The 18,058-nt window shown below is 40.9% G+C and overlaps 1 protein-coding gene across 1 annotated transcript in view; it reads right to left on the reverse strand.

Annotated features, from left to right (window-relative positions):
* Positions 1–1,915: 1,915 nt before the first annotated feature.
* Positions 1,916–18,058, reverse strand: part of sparc (secreted protein, acidic, cysteine-rich (osteonectin)) — a 20,042-nt gene continuing 3,899 nt past the window's right edge. Inside the window, exons 2-10 of the mRNA XM_020594121.1 lie at positions 12,888–12,953; positions 12,217–12,270; positions 10,755–10,839; positions 9,191–9,312; positions 8,573–8,693; positions 4,363–4,496; positions 3,776–3,924; positions 3,140–3,288; positions 1,916–2,335 (exon numbers count right to left, since the gene is read on the reverse strand). Coding sequence (XP_020449777.1) covers positions 2,307–2,335; positions 3,140–3,288; positions 3,776–3,924; positions 4,363–4,496; positions 8,573–8,693; positions 9,191–9,312; positions 10,755–10,839; positions 12,217–12,270; positions 12,888–12,944 — 900 coding nt within the window. The 5' untranslated portion in view covers positions 12,945–12,953 and the 3' untranslated portion in view covers positions 1,916–2,306. The remainder of the gene's footprint in view (positions 2,336–3,139; positions 3,289–3,775; positions 3,925–4,362; positions 4,497–8,572; positions 8,694–9,190; positions 9,313–10,754; positions 10,840–12,216; positions 12,271–12,887; positions 12,954–18,058) is intronic.

The following is an 18,058-nucleotide window of genomic DNA, read 5'->3' on the forward strand; positions in this document are numbered from 1 at the left end:
AAAGTGTCCTTACTGTAGCATAGTTTAATTTGTTTAGGTTTGTTTGGAAGATCTGACACCTTTTCTTCATGTCACATGTTTCACATTTCTGGGGTTTATTTAAAGGGCCACACACTCTCACAGTACACGAATGGTTTCACAATTTCTTTGGTTAAAAACGCGTCAAATTCAAGGAGAGCTGCTGTGTGCTGATTATTTTCCATGAGAAGCGACAACATGAAAACATCACAGCTTGAAGTTTGAATGCTAAATGAACATCTGACACACTGTGAACGGTGAGTTTTCCTGCTTGAATAACAACAGTGGAAGCCAACTGCTTGTGGATAGCCCATGATTTTACTGCCATCTGAGTATGGGCACCTCAGTAAATTCCCAGCACAGCTCTGATGGTTAAATAAAAAGACTGAAAACACCTGTGTGATGCTGCAGTTTGCAGAATGCCAAATAACGTGTCTGTTGCAGCTCAGCACGGAAACGCAGTCCAGGGAAACACAAAGGGAGACTTGTGTACTGAGAAGATCCAGACTGGATTTGTCTGGATCAGGCTTCAGACATATTTTGTCACAGGAATGTGGATTTTATCCCACAGCACTTCCACTGGAAGCATGTTATTTAATCAGGCAAGACAAATCTGCTTCAGTATACATATGGACAAAAACTAAATCTTTTCTTGCTGACCTCTCTAGTGAAAGTCTGACCTACAGCCACAGCCAACAGTGACATCGCAGTGTACCAACACCGCCTGTACATCTACGTCACTGCAGCAAGCTGAGAAGTTAAAGCACTGGAGGTCAGTGGCAAAAAAGGTTTTGAGGAGGTGCTTGAAGTGTGATCACAATTCATTTCAATTTGTTTTTGCCTCTAGACAAACATGATTTTCACTTGGTTTATTTCCACCTTTATAGTTTCATGATCGGTTTCGATATTGCGAGGGTGTCATGAGCCTGAGTGTTGGTGAATTTGTTAAGTCCCCAGATTCTACAGTTACCATTCAAATGTTAACACCGATATTTTTACATTGTAGCAACTCAGTTTAAAAAAAGCTTTTAAAGAATTAAGACTTTAGATTTCATTGAAATTCTGACAAACTAGAGAAGTGCCTTCATAAACAGTGGTATCTTCTCAACTCATAGGGTGGAATAAATAACAAGGAAGAGGCTGAGCAGAATTTCACAAGCCTGCAGCATCTGCACTTTGGGCATCTGGCTCCACACAGGAAATAACACCAATACTGATGATGGCTGAGGGAAATGAGCAAGAGTACACGTGCTGCAGGAGAGGCTGTTTGAGCAGCTTGGCTTTTGTTGGATCAGCATTCAGAGACACATAATACATGAGAAGTGACGCCCATAGGATGAGACATGAGGATGCACATCTTCTCAAGAGATTTTTCTATTTCAAAGCCCAAGAATGACAATAAATTGACACTCCATTTCTTCTATAGAGTGAAATATGGTCAAATCTTCCTTGTAAATAAACTGGTTTCCTTATGATTCATAGTGCTGGTCTTCTGTGAGATCGCCTCAACCAAAATTCCTTGGCAGAGCAGAAAGAAAGGGAGATATGAATGCATGCAGAGATTTCCAGATCTTTTCATAGACTTTTATTCATGGAAAGAGTTTGGTCATGCCCTCAGTGTCAGTAGAAACATGACAACTATGAGAAAAACTCTCAGCCTGCGAGATTTCCCGCCTCCAATGTCCAAACAACAAATCCTCAACTGCTTTAAAATATCAGTACACACGTGCCCTCGTCTGGGACACAGAATCTGTATGGAAAATAAAAATAAACACCTTTTATAGCAGTAGTCAAAAGCTCAAATACCAAAATACACACAAAATGACCATAAATGAGTCCACCACCAAAAGAGTGCAAAAACTAAACAGCTGTTTTGTAGAAAGCAAGCAGGGGGAGCATTTATTTAGAAACTTTATTTTTGACTTTACAGTTTTGTTTCCTCAAGATAATGGGTCAAATTGATCTCTAATTAAAACCACCAACAAATTGTAGCATATATATATAATATTGTCAACAATATACATTTACATCAGAGGTCTTCGGTTTTCTTTACTGGGTGTTTTGTTCGACACACAAGAGAAGCTGCATGAATACATGATGGTTAGTACAGATTGTGCACATTTCTTTTTGTAATCTTTTTGTAGTGGTATAGGTAGGAAATGTCGTTATTCAAAAACAAACTCATTTGTAATTAGCACCATTACTACGATTTTCTTTAATTTAGGGATCAGCACCTTGTCCTGTTAGTAGCAACTAGGAGTCATCATTGTGCTGCTGGACTGAACGGCTTAGATGACCATGGCTTTGTCCACATCCTCTGCAAACGCAAACACACAAAATATCCATCAGTACAGACAGATACGGTGATCTGTCAGGGCATAATGAAATAGACAATAACTAATTAGTTAGTGGAAGAAAACATTATTGGATTTATTGAGGTCATTTTTGCCATGTACGACGTATAGAGTCCTGAACCTGGTACAACTGTTAGTTAAATAACTGAACAGTGTATAAAAGCAAATGCAAAACCTCACAGCTGTGGCGTAATCCTGTCCAAATATGGCAACACAAGGCCTAGAAGGTTTGCAGTAATCTGAGGTTTTGGACTAAAAAGTGCCTGTGAACAGATTCTAGTGAAGCAAACAATATTTGAAAGTCTCAGTTTTGTTGCTGAAGGACTGACACCAGAAGTGACATTTACTGTGGATTATTCAGACAATTTTAGACAACTCTGATAACTGATTCTTTGTTTATCTAGCAAACATGCCAGATGAAATGTAAAAATGTGCTGTCTTCCTTCACAGTAAATCAAATTTTGGACTATTTGGACTTTTGGACAGACAAACAAGAAATCTGAAGACCTCACCTGAGGAGATCTTTTACTTTTTTCAAAGAAATAAACAACTGATTAGTTAAAATACCATCAACAGAATAGTTCTGCAACTAATCTTCACTAAAACTGTGACAAACTTATTCCAGGAGGATGAACAATATCCACAGTACTTACACTATAGGATATTAAAATATATTTTGCTCTAAGTTTATTATTTATTATTACCATAAACATATTCATGGGCAAACTCGGCACTGTATGTTTTTGACCTGATGTGTCTGTACTCACGGTCCTTGATGCCGAAGCAGGCGGCCCACTCCTCCAAGGCAATGTATTTGTCATTGTCGGCATCGCACTGCTCGAAGAAGCGAGTGGTGCAATGCTCCATGGGAATGAGGGGGGCACGCAGGGGAGCGAGCTCTGTGTGGGTCAGGTATCTGGTGGTACACACACATTAAAACAAACAAACACATATAAACATGTTATATGTAACTTGGAAAGTCTTAGTTAATGCAGCATTAATCAGCACAGTGCGCATGGATTTGTCTGCTTTATTAGTACAAAGAGTAAAATTCCGTATATAATTCTTCCTCCCAAAATTCACACCTGGACTGTCAGTATAACTTTTCCATTGAGGAAATTAGGAAATGGTCACCAGCCAACAGGAAAATGCCAAGATATTTGGGCTGTGGCTGGTGCATTAGCATCTGTTTTTAGGATAACTAAGAGAGCAGCAGCTGGTGGACTGTTTTCTGTGGTGTGAGATCAGAGGCCACACAGGAAACCAGTCAGCTACCAGTCTGCCAGAAGCTCCACCGCCTAAGATAGTTTAGTTTGCCAGCTCTTACATGTGCTGACTCTGCCAAGTCAGAGCAGAACCTGTGATATCTGTCTGGTTTCCTTTTGTCTTCTCTGTGTACGTACCCATCGACGGGGTGCTGGTCGAGCTGACCGAACTGCCAGTGCACAGGGAAGATGTACATGTTGTAGTTCTTCTCGAAGTCATGGGCCAGCAGGTCCAGAGAGTGCTCACCAGCCTGCAGCCTCTTCTCATTCTCATAGATCTTCTTTGCCTGAAGGACACAACAGACTAGAAAATAACTCATCAGCTCATCTTAGTGAGCTATAAAACAAATTTACTGTGCTGAGTGTGAGGAGTGCAGAGCGTAAACACACGTCCAGTGGATCCATAAAGGTGTTTAGGTGTGTTTCAGTCATATAAACATTCTGAAAGAGTTTGGAATAGACTTTATGCTTTACAACCTAAAAACCATCCTCTGCAAAGTTCGATTTAACTTGAGTTGTACTGAATATTTTAGAAATCATTTCTACTGGAGTAAGTCATGTTTTTGTTTATCTCAGTGCTCTTCCTGTAACAAACCTCATGGATGTTTGAGGAAGTGAAATGCTTGGGGTCCTGGGACACACCAGTGACAGTCAGCCAATCAACATCCTACTCTGATTAAATATGAATCAGTTCCTACAGCTCAGGACATTCTTTGCTGACTCACCCTGAGCTTCTGCTTCTCGGTCAGGAGGTTGTTGTCCTCGTCGCGCTCATACAGGGTCACCAGAACATTCTTCAGCCAGTCCCTCATACGCAGGGGGAATTCGTTCAGCTCGTTGTCCAGGCAGGGCTCAATGTCTGCAGGAGGACAACTCTGTCAGCATGAGCAACCACACAGAGGATTTACCTTTCAGTGAAGACGACCTCCAGCTCTAAGATAACCATTTCAGAAGCAGCCAGTGAAGCGGAAGCAATTAGAGATTTGGGATGCATTGTGACAAAAATTAAATGTAATATAAATCACTTTAATAACACAACTTGTGTTTTATAAGCTTTTGTTTCCAGCCCCCTGTGACCTAAAGGGTAAGTAGTGTAAACACCTTCCTAGGAAGGCGCCCAGGAGGCATCCGAAACAGATGCCCAAGCCACCTCAGCTGGCTCCTCTCGATGTGGAGGAGCAGCGGTTCTACTCTGAGCTCCTCCCGGGTGACCGAGCTCCTCACCCTATCTCTAAGGGTGCGTCTGGCCACCCTGCGGAGGAAGCTCATTTCAGACGCCTGTATCCAGGATCTTGCCCTTTCGGTCATGACCCAAAGTTCATGACCATAGGTGAGAGTCGGAACATAGATCAACCAGTAAATCGAGAGCTTCACCTTACAGCTCAGCTTCTTCTTCACCATGACGGACCAGTACATCGACCACATTACTGCAGAAGCTGCACCGATCCTGTCAATCTCCCGTTCCATCCTTCCCTCACTCATGAACAAGACCCCAAGATACTTGAACTCCTCCACTTGAGGCAGGAACTCTCCACCAACCTGAAGGGAACAAGCCACCCTTTTCCGACTGAGAACCATGGCCTCATGGTTCACTATGTGAAACTGCCGACTGATGCAACCACTGCACAGTGGTGCATAAAACATCTTGAACTGGTTCAGATCAGTGTAAAATGAAGGCAGACTCTGAGCCTGTTCAACAGCCAACGACACAATTATTCTGTTTTATTTTAGAGTATGAAACACAACCTTGATCTCCATTTGAACCCTTCAGCCCTGGCTCATTTGCACAGTGAGTAAGCATCATCTTCAGTTTAAACAGTGGAAGAAATGCAGCCTGCATGTCCGGACGGATTCTCCCGTCACTGAGTTGCAGCCTGCAGCTCGGCCTCACCCACCAGTGTGCGGCAGAGCAACGAGTCAAGACACTGAACATGATGCACCTGATCAGCAGAAACCATATGACCCCAAAACAACGCTGATGAGGAAGACAAAAACACAAAACTCATAGACTGCAACTAAAGATAATGCAGCAAACACAGTTAGAAACAAAGGCAGAACAGTGAGAATTTAGCTTGGATTTTCATGAAAATCCTGCAGCATTCCCAATAACGAGGAACAATCATGGTCTACTCTTGTCCTTTCTTTTGTAAAATCTGTCCACACATTTTGAAAGGAGGATGATCCCCCCCTCCAACAGCTGAACTCTAACTGAGTCAGACCAAATGGAGTGCTAACAGCTCTGGGAAAGAAATGAACAGCTGAATATTTGCTGTAACTCAAAAAGGACTTTGGGTTCGGATGTGGAGTTTTTCTACCATGGTCAAACATTTCTGAAGCAAAATGTGAGAGCTCACATTTGCAGGGTCCGATGTAGTCGAGGTGCAGCTTGTGGCCCTTCTTGGTTCCCTCCAGGGTGCACTTGGTGGCAAAGAAGTGGCATGAGGTGTCGTAGGTCTTGTTGTCAGTGCCACAAATCTGTGTAGGAAGACACAGAGTCATGAGTCCTCACAGCTCCGAGCTACTGGGTAATGATATTTCATGAATGGCTGTGCAAATTATATGAATGATCAGCATTAAGCTTCTGAGAGAGTGAACCCCTAAAGAGATTAGTGTCTCTGGTTTTAACCACAAAACATTTTAACTGCTTTAGTGCCTCATTTTCAGGAATGGAAACTGTCTTTGTTCCGTTTTAGTTCAAAATGATGAAATCTCTGTAAATGAGATCTAAACTGACAGATAAGTTTTGGTGCTAAAATTGCAGTCACAGGAGACAGGTACAAAAATGATTAATCCTCAAAAAGATTTGTTCTGCAATACCATCAGAACCAGATCTGTGGTTTTAGAGATTTCATGTTTACTAGCAGACAAACTGGGCTGACACTTGGTGATGAGTTTACATTTACGAGATACTTCAGAATTTATGGTCTTAGCACACGAGAAAGAAAAGTCAGGATGATTGGTTTTGAACTCACATGCTCGAACTCTCCCTCAGAAGCAGGGCAGGTGGAGGGGTCCTGGCACACACACATGGGGGTGTTGCTCTCATCGACCTCACACACTTTTCCCTTCTTGCAGACATGGTCCAGGCAAGGATCTTTGAAAAAATGACCATTATACAAGTAGGGTTACAGCCTGTTTGATTGGCTCCTGAGGTCAATATTGAACCGGTCCAGACCCCGTTATCTTCCAGTCCCTTGGTGAAGTGTTTTTGCCAGAAGAAAACTCAAAGCATTGCATTATTAAAAGTTTAAGAAGCAAAATGATGAAATCACTGAATAAACAAGAAAACTGTTATTAAAGAGTTTGTGCCTGAATGTAGCCAGTGTTTGTTTTAGAGGAAGGCTCTGCTCCTGGAAACGTCGCCTCATGAGAAACAGCAGAAGTCATGGAAATACACAGATGTTGAAGCTAAAAACGGAAGCAGACACAGGTTCGTTTCTACTTAAGGGACTCTGGTAATAACTGGCCTCTAGTGTGGACTCAGATATGTTTGTCAAGGAACAATATTTCTACTCACTGATTACATCGATTGTAATCCAACTTGTTAGTTATGTATAAAACAGCTCTTGATTTCTTCCTAGAGCTGATTATTTACTGTTTTTCTTGCTTTACATTAAAATATAAATACATGTGAGCTACTAGCTCCTCATTATTTTCATTTTGGGAGACTTCTCCGATTACATCCATACATTTCAGAGATAAACTGTATATAATTTAACCCAGTGTCTGACAACTGCAGGTTCAGTTTTTAACATCACGTGTATCATTTTATCTATTTTTCTTGCCTCCTTGCATTCCCTCTTTCTTCCTTTCCTCCTGTTGTAATTTTATTTTATTGCATTTTCATTATTTTATTATTATATTATTTCAATTTCAATGGAATGTAATTAATGACATGTTAACATGCATCAGGTTTCTGGATGTATTGTTAATTTAGTACTCTGAATGAGTAAATTGCTTCTTTAAATGAGCAGCATACTGCTTTCATTTCTGTTTTTTTTTTGTGTTTTATTACCAATGTTATTTCTATTGAGTCTACATGTGAAATAAAATATAAACTTTATATTGTTATTTTGTCTTGAAATACTCTTAACTTTTCATCTTCACTGAATTATCTCACATTTACAATTTACTCTGTCCAAGCATATCACTGTTATGATCATCTATGGTTCACTATGTGAAACTGCCGACTGATGCAACCACTGCACAGTGGTGCATAAAACATCTTGAACTGGTTCAGATCAGTGTAAAATGAAGGCAGACTCTGAGCCTGTTCAACAGCCAACGACACAATTATTCTGTTTTATTTTAGAGTATGAAACACAACCTTGATCTCCATTTGAACCCTTCAGCCCTGGCTCATTTGCACAGTGAGTAAGCATCATCTTCAGTTTAAACAGTGGAAGAAATGCAGCCTGCATGTCCGGACGGATTCTCCCGTCACTGAGTTGCAGCCTGCAGCTCGGCCTCACCCACCAGTGTGCGGCAGAGCAACGAGTCAAGACACTGAACATGATGCACCTGATCAGCAGAAACCATATGACCCCAAAACAACGCTGATGAGGAAGACAAAAACACAAAACTCATAGACTGCAACTAAAGATAATGCAGCAAACACAGTTAGAAACAAAGGCAGAACAGTGAGAATTTAGCTTGGATTTTCATGAAAATCCTGCAGCATTCCCAATAACGAGGAACAATCATGGTCTACTCTTGTCCTTTCTTTTGTAAAATCTGTCCACACATTTTGAAAGGAGGATGATCCCCCCCTCCAACAGCTGAACTCTAACTGAGTCAGACCAAATGGAGTGCTAACAGCTCTGGGAAAGAAATGAACAGCTGAATATTTGCTGTAACTCAAAAAGGACTTTGGGTTCGGATGTGGAGTTTTTCTACCATGGTCAAACATTTCTGAAGCAAAATGTGAGAGCTCACATTTGCAGGGTCCGATGTAGTCGAGGTGCAGCTTGTGGCCCTTCTTGGTTCCCTCCAGGGTGCACTTGGTGGCAAAGAAGTGGCATGAGGTGTCGTAGGTCTTGTTGTCAGTGCCACAAATCTGTGTAGGAAGACACAGAGTCATGAGTCCTCACAGCTCCGAGCTACTGGGTAATGATATTTCATGAATGGCTGTGCAAATTATATGAATGATCAGCATTAAGCTTCTGAGAGAGTGAACCCCTAAAGAGATTAGTGTCTCTGGTTTTAACCACAAAACATTTTAACTGCTTTAGTGCCTCATTTTCAGGAATGGAAACTGTCTTTGTTCCGTTTTAGTTCAAAATGATGAAATCTCTGTAAATGAGATCTAAACTGACAGATAAGTTTTGGTGCTAAAATTGCAGTCACAGGAGACAGGTACAAAAATGATTAATCCTCAAAAAGATTTGTTCTGCAATACCATCAGAACCAGATCTGTGGTTTTAGAGATTTCATGTTTACTAGCAGACAAACTGGGCTGACACTTGGTGATGAGTTTACATTTACGAGATACTTCAGAATTTATGGTCTTAGCACACGAGAAAGAAAAGTCAGGATGATTGGTTTTGAACTCACATGCTCGAACTCTCCCTCAGAAGCAGGGCAGGTGGAGGGGTCCTGGCACACACACATGGGGGTGTTGCTCTCATCGACCTCACACACTTTTCCCTTCTTGCAGACATGGTCCAGGCAAGGATCTTTGAAAAAATGACCATTATACAAGTAGGGTTACAGCCTGTTTGATTGGCTCCTGAGGTCAATATTGAACCGGTGCAGACCCCGTTATCTTCCAGTCCCTTGGTGAAGTGTTTTTGCCAGAAGAAAACTCAAAGCATTGCATTATTAAAAGTTTAAGAAGCAAAATGATGAAATCACTGAATAAACAAGAAAACTGTTATTAAAGAGTTTGTGCCTGAATGTAGCCAGTGTTTGTTTTAGAGGAAGGCTCTGCTCCTGGAAACGTCGCCTCATGAGAAACAGCAGAAGTCATGGAAATACACAGATGTTGAAGCTAAAAACGGAAGCAGACACAGGTTCGTTTCTACTTAAGGGACTCTGGTAATAACTGGCCTCTAGTGTGGACTCAGATATGTTTGTCAAGGAACAATATTTCTACTCACTGATTACATCGATTGTAATCCAACTTGTTATTTATGTATAAAACAGCTCTTGATTTCTTTATGTTTTATTACCAATGTTATTTCTATTGCTTCACTGTTAACACGTCTAATTCAGCTGCCATCTTCTAGTACTTTGTGTTGTACTCCTGTTTAACCCATGTAAAGCACACTGTATCTTTGTTTTGAAATGTGCTGTATAAATAACACTATCATCATTAATCACATATCACTGATACCTTTGAAAATGAATAAATCTTCCAACTCTCTAGAGGCAGGACAAAAAGTCTCATCCAGCCGTGTACAGTTTGTACAGTCAGGCTATTTCCTTCTGCTGCTGCTGGATGTGGCTGAACTGGTCATTAAAACAGGGTGGAACCTGTAATTACAGCCTGGTCCTCACAGCACCAGGCAGTCTGTCATTATAACCACTTCATTTACCAGTGGAAGGCTTCACTAAATCCCCAGGGCAGAGCAGTGAGATGCAGCTAAATCAAATGTTGGCACACTGTATGAACAAAGGTAACACACGTGACACACACGTTTACCCCTGGAATAACTGAAACATCCATAACACAAAGGATTTTCTAATTAAGTGTTGATCTTTTTCTATGCCAGTTTTATATTCTACATTTGTTACTTGCTTAAAAAATAAATAAATAAACAGGACATACTGCAATAGTTTGTCTTAAAGTCATCAAACGCACATGAATAAAAAATAATTTATGTTAATAAAAATGCTAATAAAATGCTGTGAAGCAACATTTGAGGCTCAGTTTATTTTTAATTTAAATAATAATAATAATAAGTTCACACACACTGTGAGAAATTCCCAAGCATTTGGAGGCAAACGATAGATCAGATGAAAGATTTGTGGTTAAAATGTTCTGGGTGAAGATTACGCTAGTCTTTGACATGTAGTGATCACTGTCAAGTTAGGGTAAGTCTCCTGGGAGTCAAGTCAACGCAATGTTATCTTGTGTGACACAAGCACATTTGTGTACGTGTGAATAGGAACTTACTCTCAACGACGTCTTCAGCAACCTCAATGGCCTCATCAAACTCTCCAACCTCAACCTGCACTGGGTTGGACCCCACCTCAGTCTCCTAGAGGACACCAGAGGTCAGAGGTCAGACTGTGAGCAGATACACTGTCTCTAAAGCATACCGCTGGGCACAAAGAGACATCTGCAACTGTCCCAGTCTGGTAACACCCTCTCTGAATTTGCTCTAGCTGATCATTTTCATGCACATCTTCAGGTCTATTTTTGTACGACGTCCACTTAAACCAAAGCCTCTTAAATATATTTGGTGTTCCTGAAAAAAAAACTTTAAACGTCACCACTAAAGAAGGTTCCTCCCTGAAGTCCAAACAGAGTCTGGGAACAGCAAGACCATAATATCCAACAATAACAAGCAGCTGGGTCACATGTGGTGAAGCCACGGAAAGCGTAAAGGCTTCCTGACTGGCTGGCCAGCTAAAATTAACAGCTGTGGGATCTCTGGTCCCACTGGACCTTGGGAGCAGGAAATGAGCAAATGTCCACATGAATGCTCAGAGATTTGCTACAAGGGTATTTATGAATTTCAGCCCTGTTTACAACAGTTTATGGAGGACACTGTCTCTCCTCCTAATACTGCAGATCAGGGTAGTGTATGAAGGGTTGTGTGTTTTCATTTATCTCTGTTTGCTGGAAAGATTTAGTAAAAAGCCTCAGAGGTAACAACTGGATTTGGGTGGAATATAGAACAGATTGGTAATAATCCAGATGTGATTAATAGAATTTGCCCTTGTGGAGCAAACTGCTCCAAGGACATACTGTAAGTCAGCTGCAAAACACAACATCATGTTCACTTGCAGAGGAGGCAGCTGTGCTAAACTTTAGAGCTGCTCAGAAAAATGTTACCAGTGTACTGAAACTGTTCAGATTGTGCCACAAGATGTTCTGCAGAGAAATCAACTAAATCTACCATGACAAAAGACAAGTCACCAAGTTGGTTGAGAGATAAAAACAATAAAAGAAACATCTGTTGAATCGCCTCTGATTATCCACAGCAGCTGTGAAAATCCAACCCAGTCTCCGAGGCATTGTGTCTATGTACGGCTAAAGTGCAAGAGCGTGTTTTGTAGGAAATGTAACTGGTTTACACTTAGCATAACATTAACATGATGACAATATGTTTTGAAAGAATGTATCTGGCAAATATGTTGATACTGAATGTCCCAGTAAAGTGTTCACAGAAGTGATTTCTTTGCTGGCAAAATATCGGATCTCTCAGTAGCAACCACAGCATTATCAAACCCTTTAGTGGTTTAGACACTCACAGGGTTTGGCTAATATTCTGTTGTGGTTTAATATAGAAGAGGTTCACAGTGACTTCGTCTAATTTACTGATGAAGATCATGTGAAATGATGAGTTTATGTAACTGCAAGAATTTCTAAGGATTGTTCAACAACTCTTAGGATGAACATCTGGACTGACCTCAACAACTGGCTCCTCTGGCACTGGCTCTTCCACAATGGGCTCCTCCTCAGCCTGAGACACACACACACACACACACACACATTAAACCTTGAAAACACTTTTGGATCATACGTGAAGGAAGTCAGAACCAGACAATGATCTCCCTCACGTGTCCACACACACACATTAGCACACATGAAACATTCACACAGCTTGAATCATACACACAGCACGTGAACACAAAGTTAGACCAACTCTCGGGTGAACAATTGGATTTAGGAAAACAAACATTTCTTCCTCACACACTTGCGTTATGGACACACATCCACACAGAGACAGGAACTCCACGTAGATAAGAAAACACAAGTACCATGCACACACACTCACACAGTGACTCACATTCTCTCACAGGATAGGAGGAGAAACATCAGAAGGACACACAAAAAGAGGGACCAAAGACCTGGCATGAAACACATTTGTGCCTCTATCTTTGTGAGGACACCCCTAGCCCCTAACCCTGACCTTGACCACCACAGTTAAGTGTCTACCCCGAACCCTAACCCGAGGACTCAGCCTCTGAAGGTGTGAGGACTGGACAACAAGACCTCGCTCCCATGGTATAAAACTCTGCTCCTCATGATATATAGTCATACAAGTACACACACACACACTGAGGCAGTGTAACTTACAGGAGCAGCCATGGCGCGGCCAGCCAGGCACAAGAGGAAGATGATCCACACCCTCATCTTCAAAGTCTGTGGAGACAAACAAAGTGACAGGTGAACCTATGTTTCTTTGGTTTAGATTTCCCTCTAATATTCACACAAACAAAAATGCTTATTAAGCAAAAGCCCATCCATTTAAATTTGGTTTTATTCTTGTTTTCGCAGATACTTTCCAGAGAACAGCAGTGAGCAGATGTGAGAGGAGGACAGCAGTCTGAGGTATAACTCACCTAATCAACATCCTGTCAGTGTAGTCATGTTTACCCTTTCTGGACCAAGTAATATTGTCCCCAAAATTTAACTCAATCTGAATTTAATGAGTGTAATTTACCGTTAAAAGGCAAGAAAGACGATTAAAAACAACAGAATCAAAGGGTGAAAAAAAGTCCTGCTACTGCATTATAATACTGGAACTTTGTCATTTATAAAAGGCACAGGTTTCCTGTGAGATGTGGCTGCTGTGGAAGTGACTCCCAGCGACTTCCTCTCCTTCCATCTGGCTGTCTGCTGTCTGTCTTTCTGCTTCTCTTCCTTCGTCATGTCTCATCTGACAGACTAAATAAAGGCTTCATTGTTTGGTAATGCAGCACAGCACTGCTTGGTCTTCCTCTCTCCTCTATTATTTATCTCCCGCTTCACCTCCATAACTCTTGTTTTATTCATGTGCTTATTTGCATTTTTGGGATGATATCAAGAAAAGAGTCTGTATCACTGGTCTCTGCTGAGTTTTTACTCCTCATGCGAGGTAATAACAGTGAAGTGAGCAGACACTGAACCAGAAAATGAGCGCTGCAGGATGATAAGAGTTACAAAACAGAGCCGTGCTCTTTGAATTCCTGCACCTGCTAAAAGGACAGTAGGTTCAAACCCACAATACATGAACACAGCTAAACAACCCAGTCTTCTCAAGAAACATTAAAACCTGTGCATTTCTTTCAAGATGTGCAACAGTTTCAACACAAACACCAAAAAACTGCAGATGAATGCTCTCAAAAACATTGTCTGAAAGGAAACTGAGCTTAGGGAACATTTCTGCCACCACTTGCGTGGTTGCTGAGAGTCCTAAAAATGCAAGAGAACCTCTTGACATGAAGCATCTGAATAGGTCAACATGTTTGGGCACATGCAATGAAAAGAGTAAACATTATCCACCAGAGGTGAAAGAAAACAAGAATATTCTGTCATATGCACAAGTAAAAATGTATTTACTGGTCATCTACGTTTTTCTTCTGCTGCCACTCTGGTGTTTGAAGGTTGGTCCAAACTGATTGTATGACATGTAGCATCATTCTGTGGGTACAAGTTTATTTATCAAATAAGACCATCAGAATGTGCCTGGGGAGTCATGTCATCCTGAAGTGACACACGTCAGAACTCTGCTTGTAATTTACATGGTAGCATTTAAAGAAGACGTCTCCCAGTTCACATCGGTCCTGTATGTATCTGATATTTTTATACTTTAAACACTTTTCATTCTGGTTACTGGTTTACAGAAACCTCACTCTTTTATTTTGAAGAGTAGAGGTTCTGAAGTTTTATTTCCTACTACAGCAGTGTGTGTTGCTTTTCCTCACTTCCAAGGCTTCTGATATATGTGTGATGATACGTTACTTTAATGCAGCGTAAAGTAAATTTATGGTGCTCTTACATTTTGGTCAAGCTAAGGTTTGATTTATTTTTTTGCATAAATCTGCTGATAGGTTTGCTGAGGCATTTGTATAGCTGTGACCACTGTGTAGCCTACGGTGCTGACCATGACCACGTTGGCTAACAGGGAGTATCTTGTGACTTTGTTCATGGTGTTAGAAAGGCACAAAGATGAATATCACAATAATTATATCAATATTTTGTGAATACATTATCAAAAAGGATCCTACAAATGTTTGATCCAAGCTTCCATGCATGCAGCACGAACAGTTGCTGATTTTACAGCCACTGCATGCTACACCAGCTGTAAACTGTGGTTGCACTGCAGAACAATGAGGAAAAACCTCTGCAGAAAGAGAAGTCTGAAGACAATGAAACTGGAAAGTAACACGATTATTGTTGCATTGTTCTTTTTGACCTTTTAAAGGGAATTCTGTGTTTAATGTAGAGTCAAGGGAACTTCTACAGCGGTGACCACTGTTTCTGAAGGTCCAGAGATGGTGAGAAGTATGGACGTGGAAAAATACAGAAACTCTGGCAGAGGACACAAACATCTCCAAATAACCTACACACAAGGACACTTCTCTGCACCTTTTAAAAATCTCAGTAAAAAAAAAAAAGAGGTGTGCTAATGGGAAATTTCGTAAAAAGAACCTCTGACATACACATAACTAGCGTGTCCGACAGAGTGAGAGAGCTGAAAGTGATCGCAAAGATGGGAAAATAAAACCTCACTTCCAGCATGCGGTCAGTGTTTGAGTTGGATGCACATGGTGTTCCCATCGTATGTCCGCTGTAACATAGTCATTCAGCTCAGCTCGGCAGGACGGAGGAGGCCGGACGGACTGACGTAACAGCAAAACAAATTATTTTCTTTGGAAAGCTGCTTTCATAATCAAACAGGCCTGAGGCTAAAAGGGAAACTTCAGGCTCATAAAGGGGCCCTTCTTCCCTCAGATGTATGTAATTTGGAGGTTAGTTAGGTAAGGAAGTGTAAACTTACTATGAAGGAAAATAACCTGGACTATAACTGCTACTAAGACAGATCTCTCCCTCACATTTTCATCCATCTATTTTTTTCCGTCTCTCTCTCTCTCTCTCTCTCTTGCTTCTGCGTCTTTAAAGGGAACAAACCTAACAGAATTATTTCTTCTTGTTGTCAGTGACATCACAGGTGGGTTTGGAGGCCTGGAGAAACAACATGTAGCAGCCTGTCTGCTGGCAAACAGTGCAGACAAACAACACTGGTGTGCAGAAAACCGTGAACAGTGGTTTCTTCTGTTTGTCCTGAGATTAGGTGGAGGAAGATCCTAGTTAATGTTATTAGAACTGTGAGGATTCACTGATTGACAGGAGATTCATCTGGCAGTGGAATAATTATTGTCTGTCAGACTGTTGGCTGGACAAAACAAGACATCATTGGGCTCTTTTTTTAACCTTTTTTTATGGACAAAACAACTGATTGATGAATTAATGAATGTAATTGGCAGATTAATAAAGAAGAAGACATAGTAGAAGATAATTGCTTGTTGTAGTCCTAAATGAAATACCGTCAAATCTGAGGTTTCTGAAATGCTGTATAATGTACGTGAACTACAGGACAATGCACAGCTGTAAACAAAAATGTGTATTTAAAGCTGCGATTTAAAATGTTTCTTCTGGTTTGTCTGGAATCTGGAAGCATGAAGAATTTTTTTGAAGTGTGCACCACTGGGCAGCTTTCAGAAGTCCAGGTCTCCTTTGTACATCCATGGATATTTTGGTTTGACTTTTGCATATTGGTAGGAAGTGGCGACGCATAGTCTATTTTTGGTTTGAACATAGGCCGACTGTATTCTCTAAATCTCCTGAGCTCTTGACATAACTGCAGGCAATCATTCAAAACAAAGGGGATTTAAAAGTGACAAAGTATAAACTTTGCTGAATATCAGCCTTGTGACTTTATTAATCTACTTACATGTGTTTTAGACTAAGAACATGTACCTATGCTGGTTGGATGGGTGGCTTCATTACAAACTTTTACCTCATTGTCTTTATCCAAGATTTGTCTTTTCAATAAGTGTTTTTCAGAGGTAATTTCTAATTTAACTGTTCAGTTCAAAGCTTGATCTTTGCAACCTGCAGTGACTATTTTCTTGTTCGAACATCAAGTCAGTGAAATCCAAGCAACAGGCAACAAGAGACAAATTCAGTTTGTCTCCAGAGAAGTGTTGGGTGCAGGTAAATCTCTTTAAGTTTCCTGGGCAAAGACTAGCTTTAGAGAGATCACCAGTCATCCTATCAGTCAGGAAACTCTGAGCACAAAGAGCACAAACAAGAAGACCAGAGTGGAGGGGAGTTCAGGGGAATCAGAGGACAAACGTCTGTGTCTGTTTCTCCTCTCTGACTCAGTTTTCCCCCTCCCCCTTCACAGGACAGATCTCCAGTTACTGGCTTTCCACAGAGTTTCACTTGACTTTGGGTGAAAAACCGTTTTCTCTCTGCATTTTGGTTGTATTTGTCTTTTCCCAGCTATTCTGCTATTTTTAAGGTCAAGGAGTCGTCTCTGCAAAATAAAAGCCAAATACATCTTGTTGTTCAGTCACTGGACATGCTATTAAACCACTGTAGAAAATACACCTAGTTCTCTCTTTAATTTGGCTTTGATTGCACTTTGCTTTTATCCTTGCTTTCCCCTTTTTTTTGTGGCTTTTTGCCTTATTGATATTAGTGATATTACACAGGACTGCATTTGTTCATCTTGATGCTACTTTCATCAGAAAACCAGGTAAAATCTGTTTAAAATGGCTTCTGTCATCTCCACTGACCTGTCCAGCTCTTTCTGTTGTATGTACATGAGAAATCAGCTCTTTGTGTCCACTGCTTCTGCCAGTTGCAGGAAAATGCAATAAACCACAACACTATTATATAAATGTACCTTTTGCTGCACTTAGCTTACTAATAACACTGATTCAGGCAGTTCAGAAATCATTTTCCATTAACTGTTCTGTCTGCTCACACATAAGGTGGTTTGTTTACAGTTTGTTTGAAATAAATAAAAGAGCTGTGAAGGTTAGCATGACCTGTGATGGCTAAACAGACAACAGAGCACTACCTATTCAAGCGAAACTCCAAACAGAAACAATCTTATGGTTCCACCTTCACTGCTTGATTAAGAGGGGATTTCTGGGAAGGTGGATGCAGCAATACGGTATCACCGAGCACCAAACATAGAGACAAATTAAAAATCAGGTTTCATCTTTTTTTCATCTTTAACAACAGAAAAAGTCTGAAGTCAAAGAGACTGAGCCACATTTATTTTCTCTAACACTAAATTCTTTCTCTGTTACCCCACAGTCTTATCTGCTGCTGCTGTCCCAGTCACACTTCTGCTCTCCTGCAATCTCTGGGTTTCTTGCCTTAGTTGTTTGTGCCCTATCAACTTTTTGTTTTGCTCTCACTCTCTTGACTCTTGCTGACACTGAACTCCAGGCTTTTCTTCTCCACGT

This window comes from Monopterus albus, unplaced genomic scaffold (assembly GCF_001952655.1).
Source record: "Monopterus albus unplaced genomic scaffold, M_albus_1.0 scaffold21.1, whole genome shotgun sequence".
Lineage (NCBI taxonomy): Eukaryota > Metazoa > Chordata > Actinopteri > Synbranchiformes > Synbranchidae > Monopterus > Monopterus albus.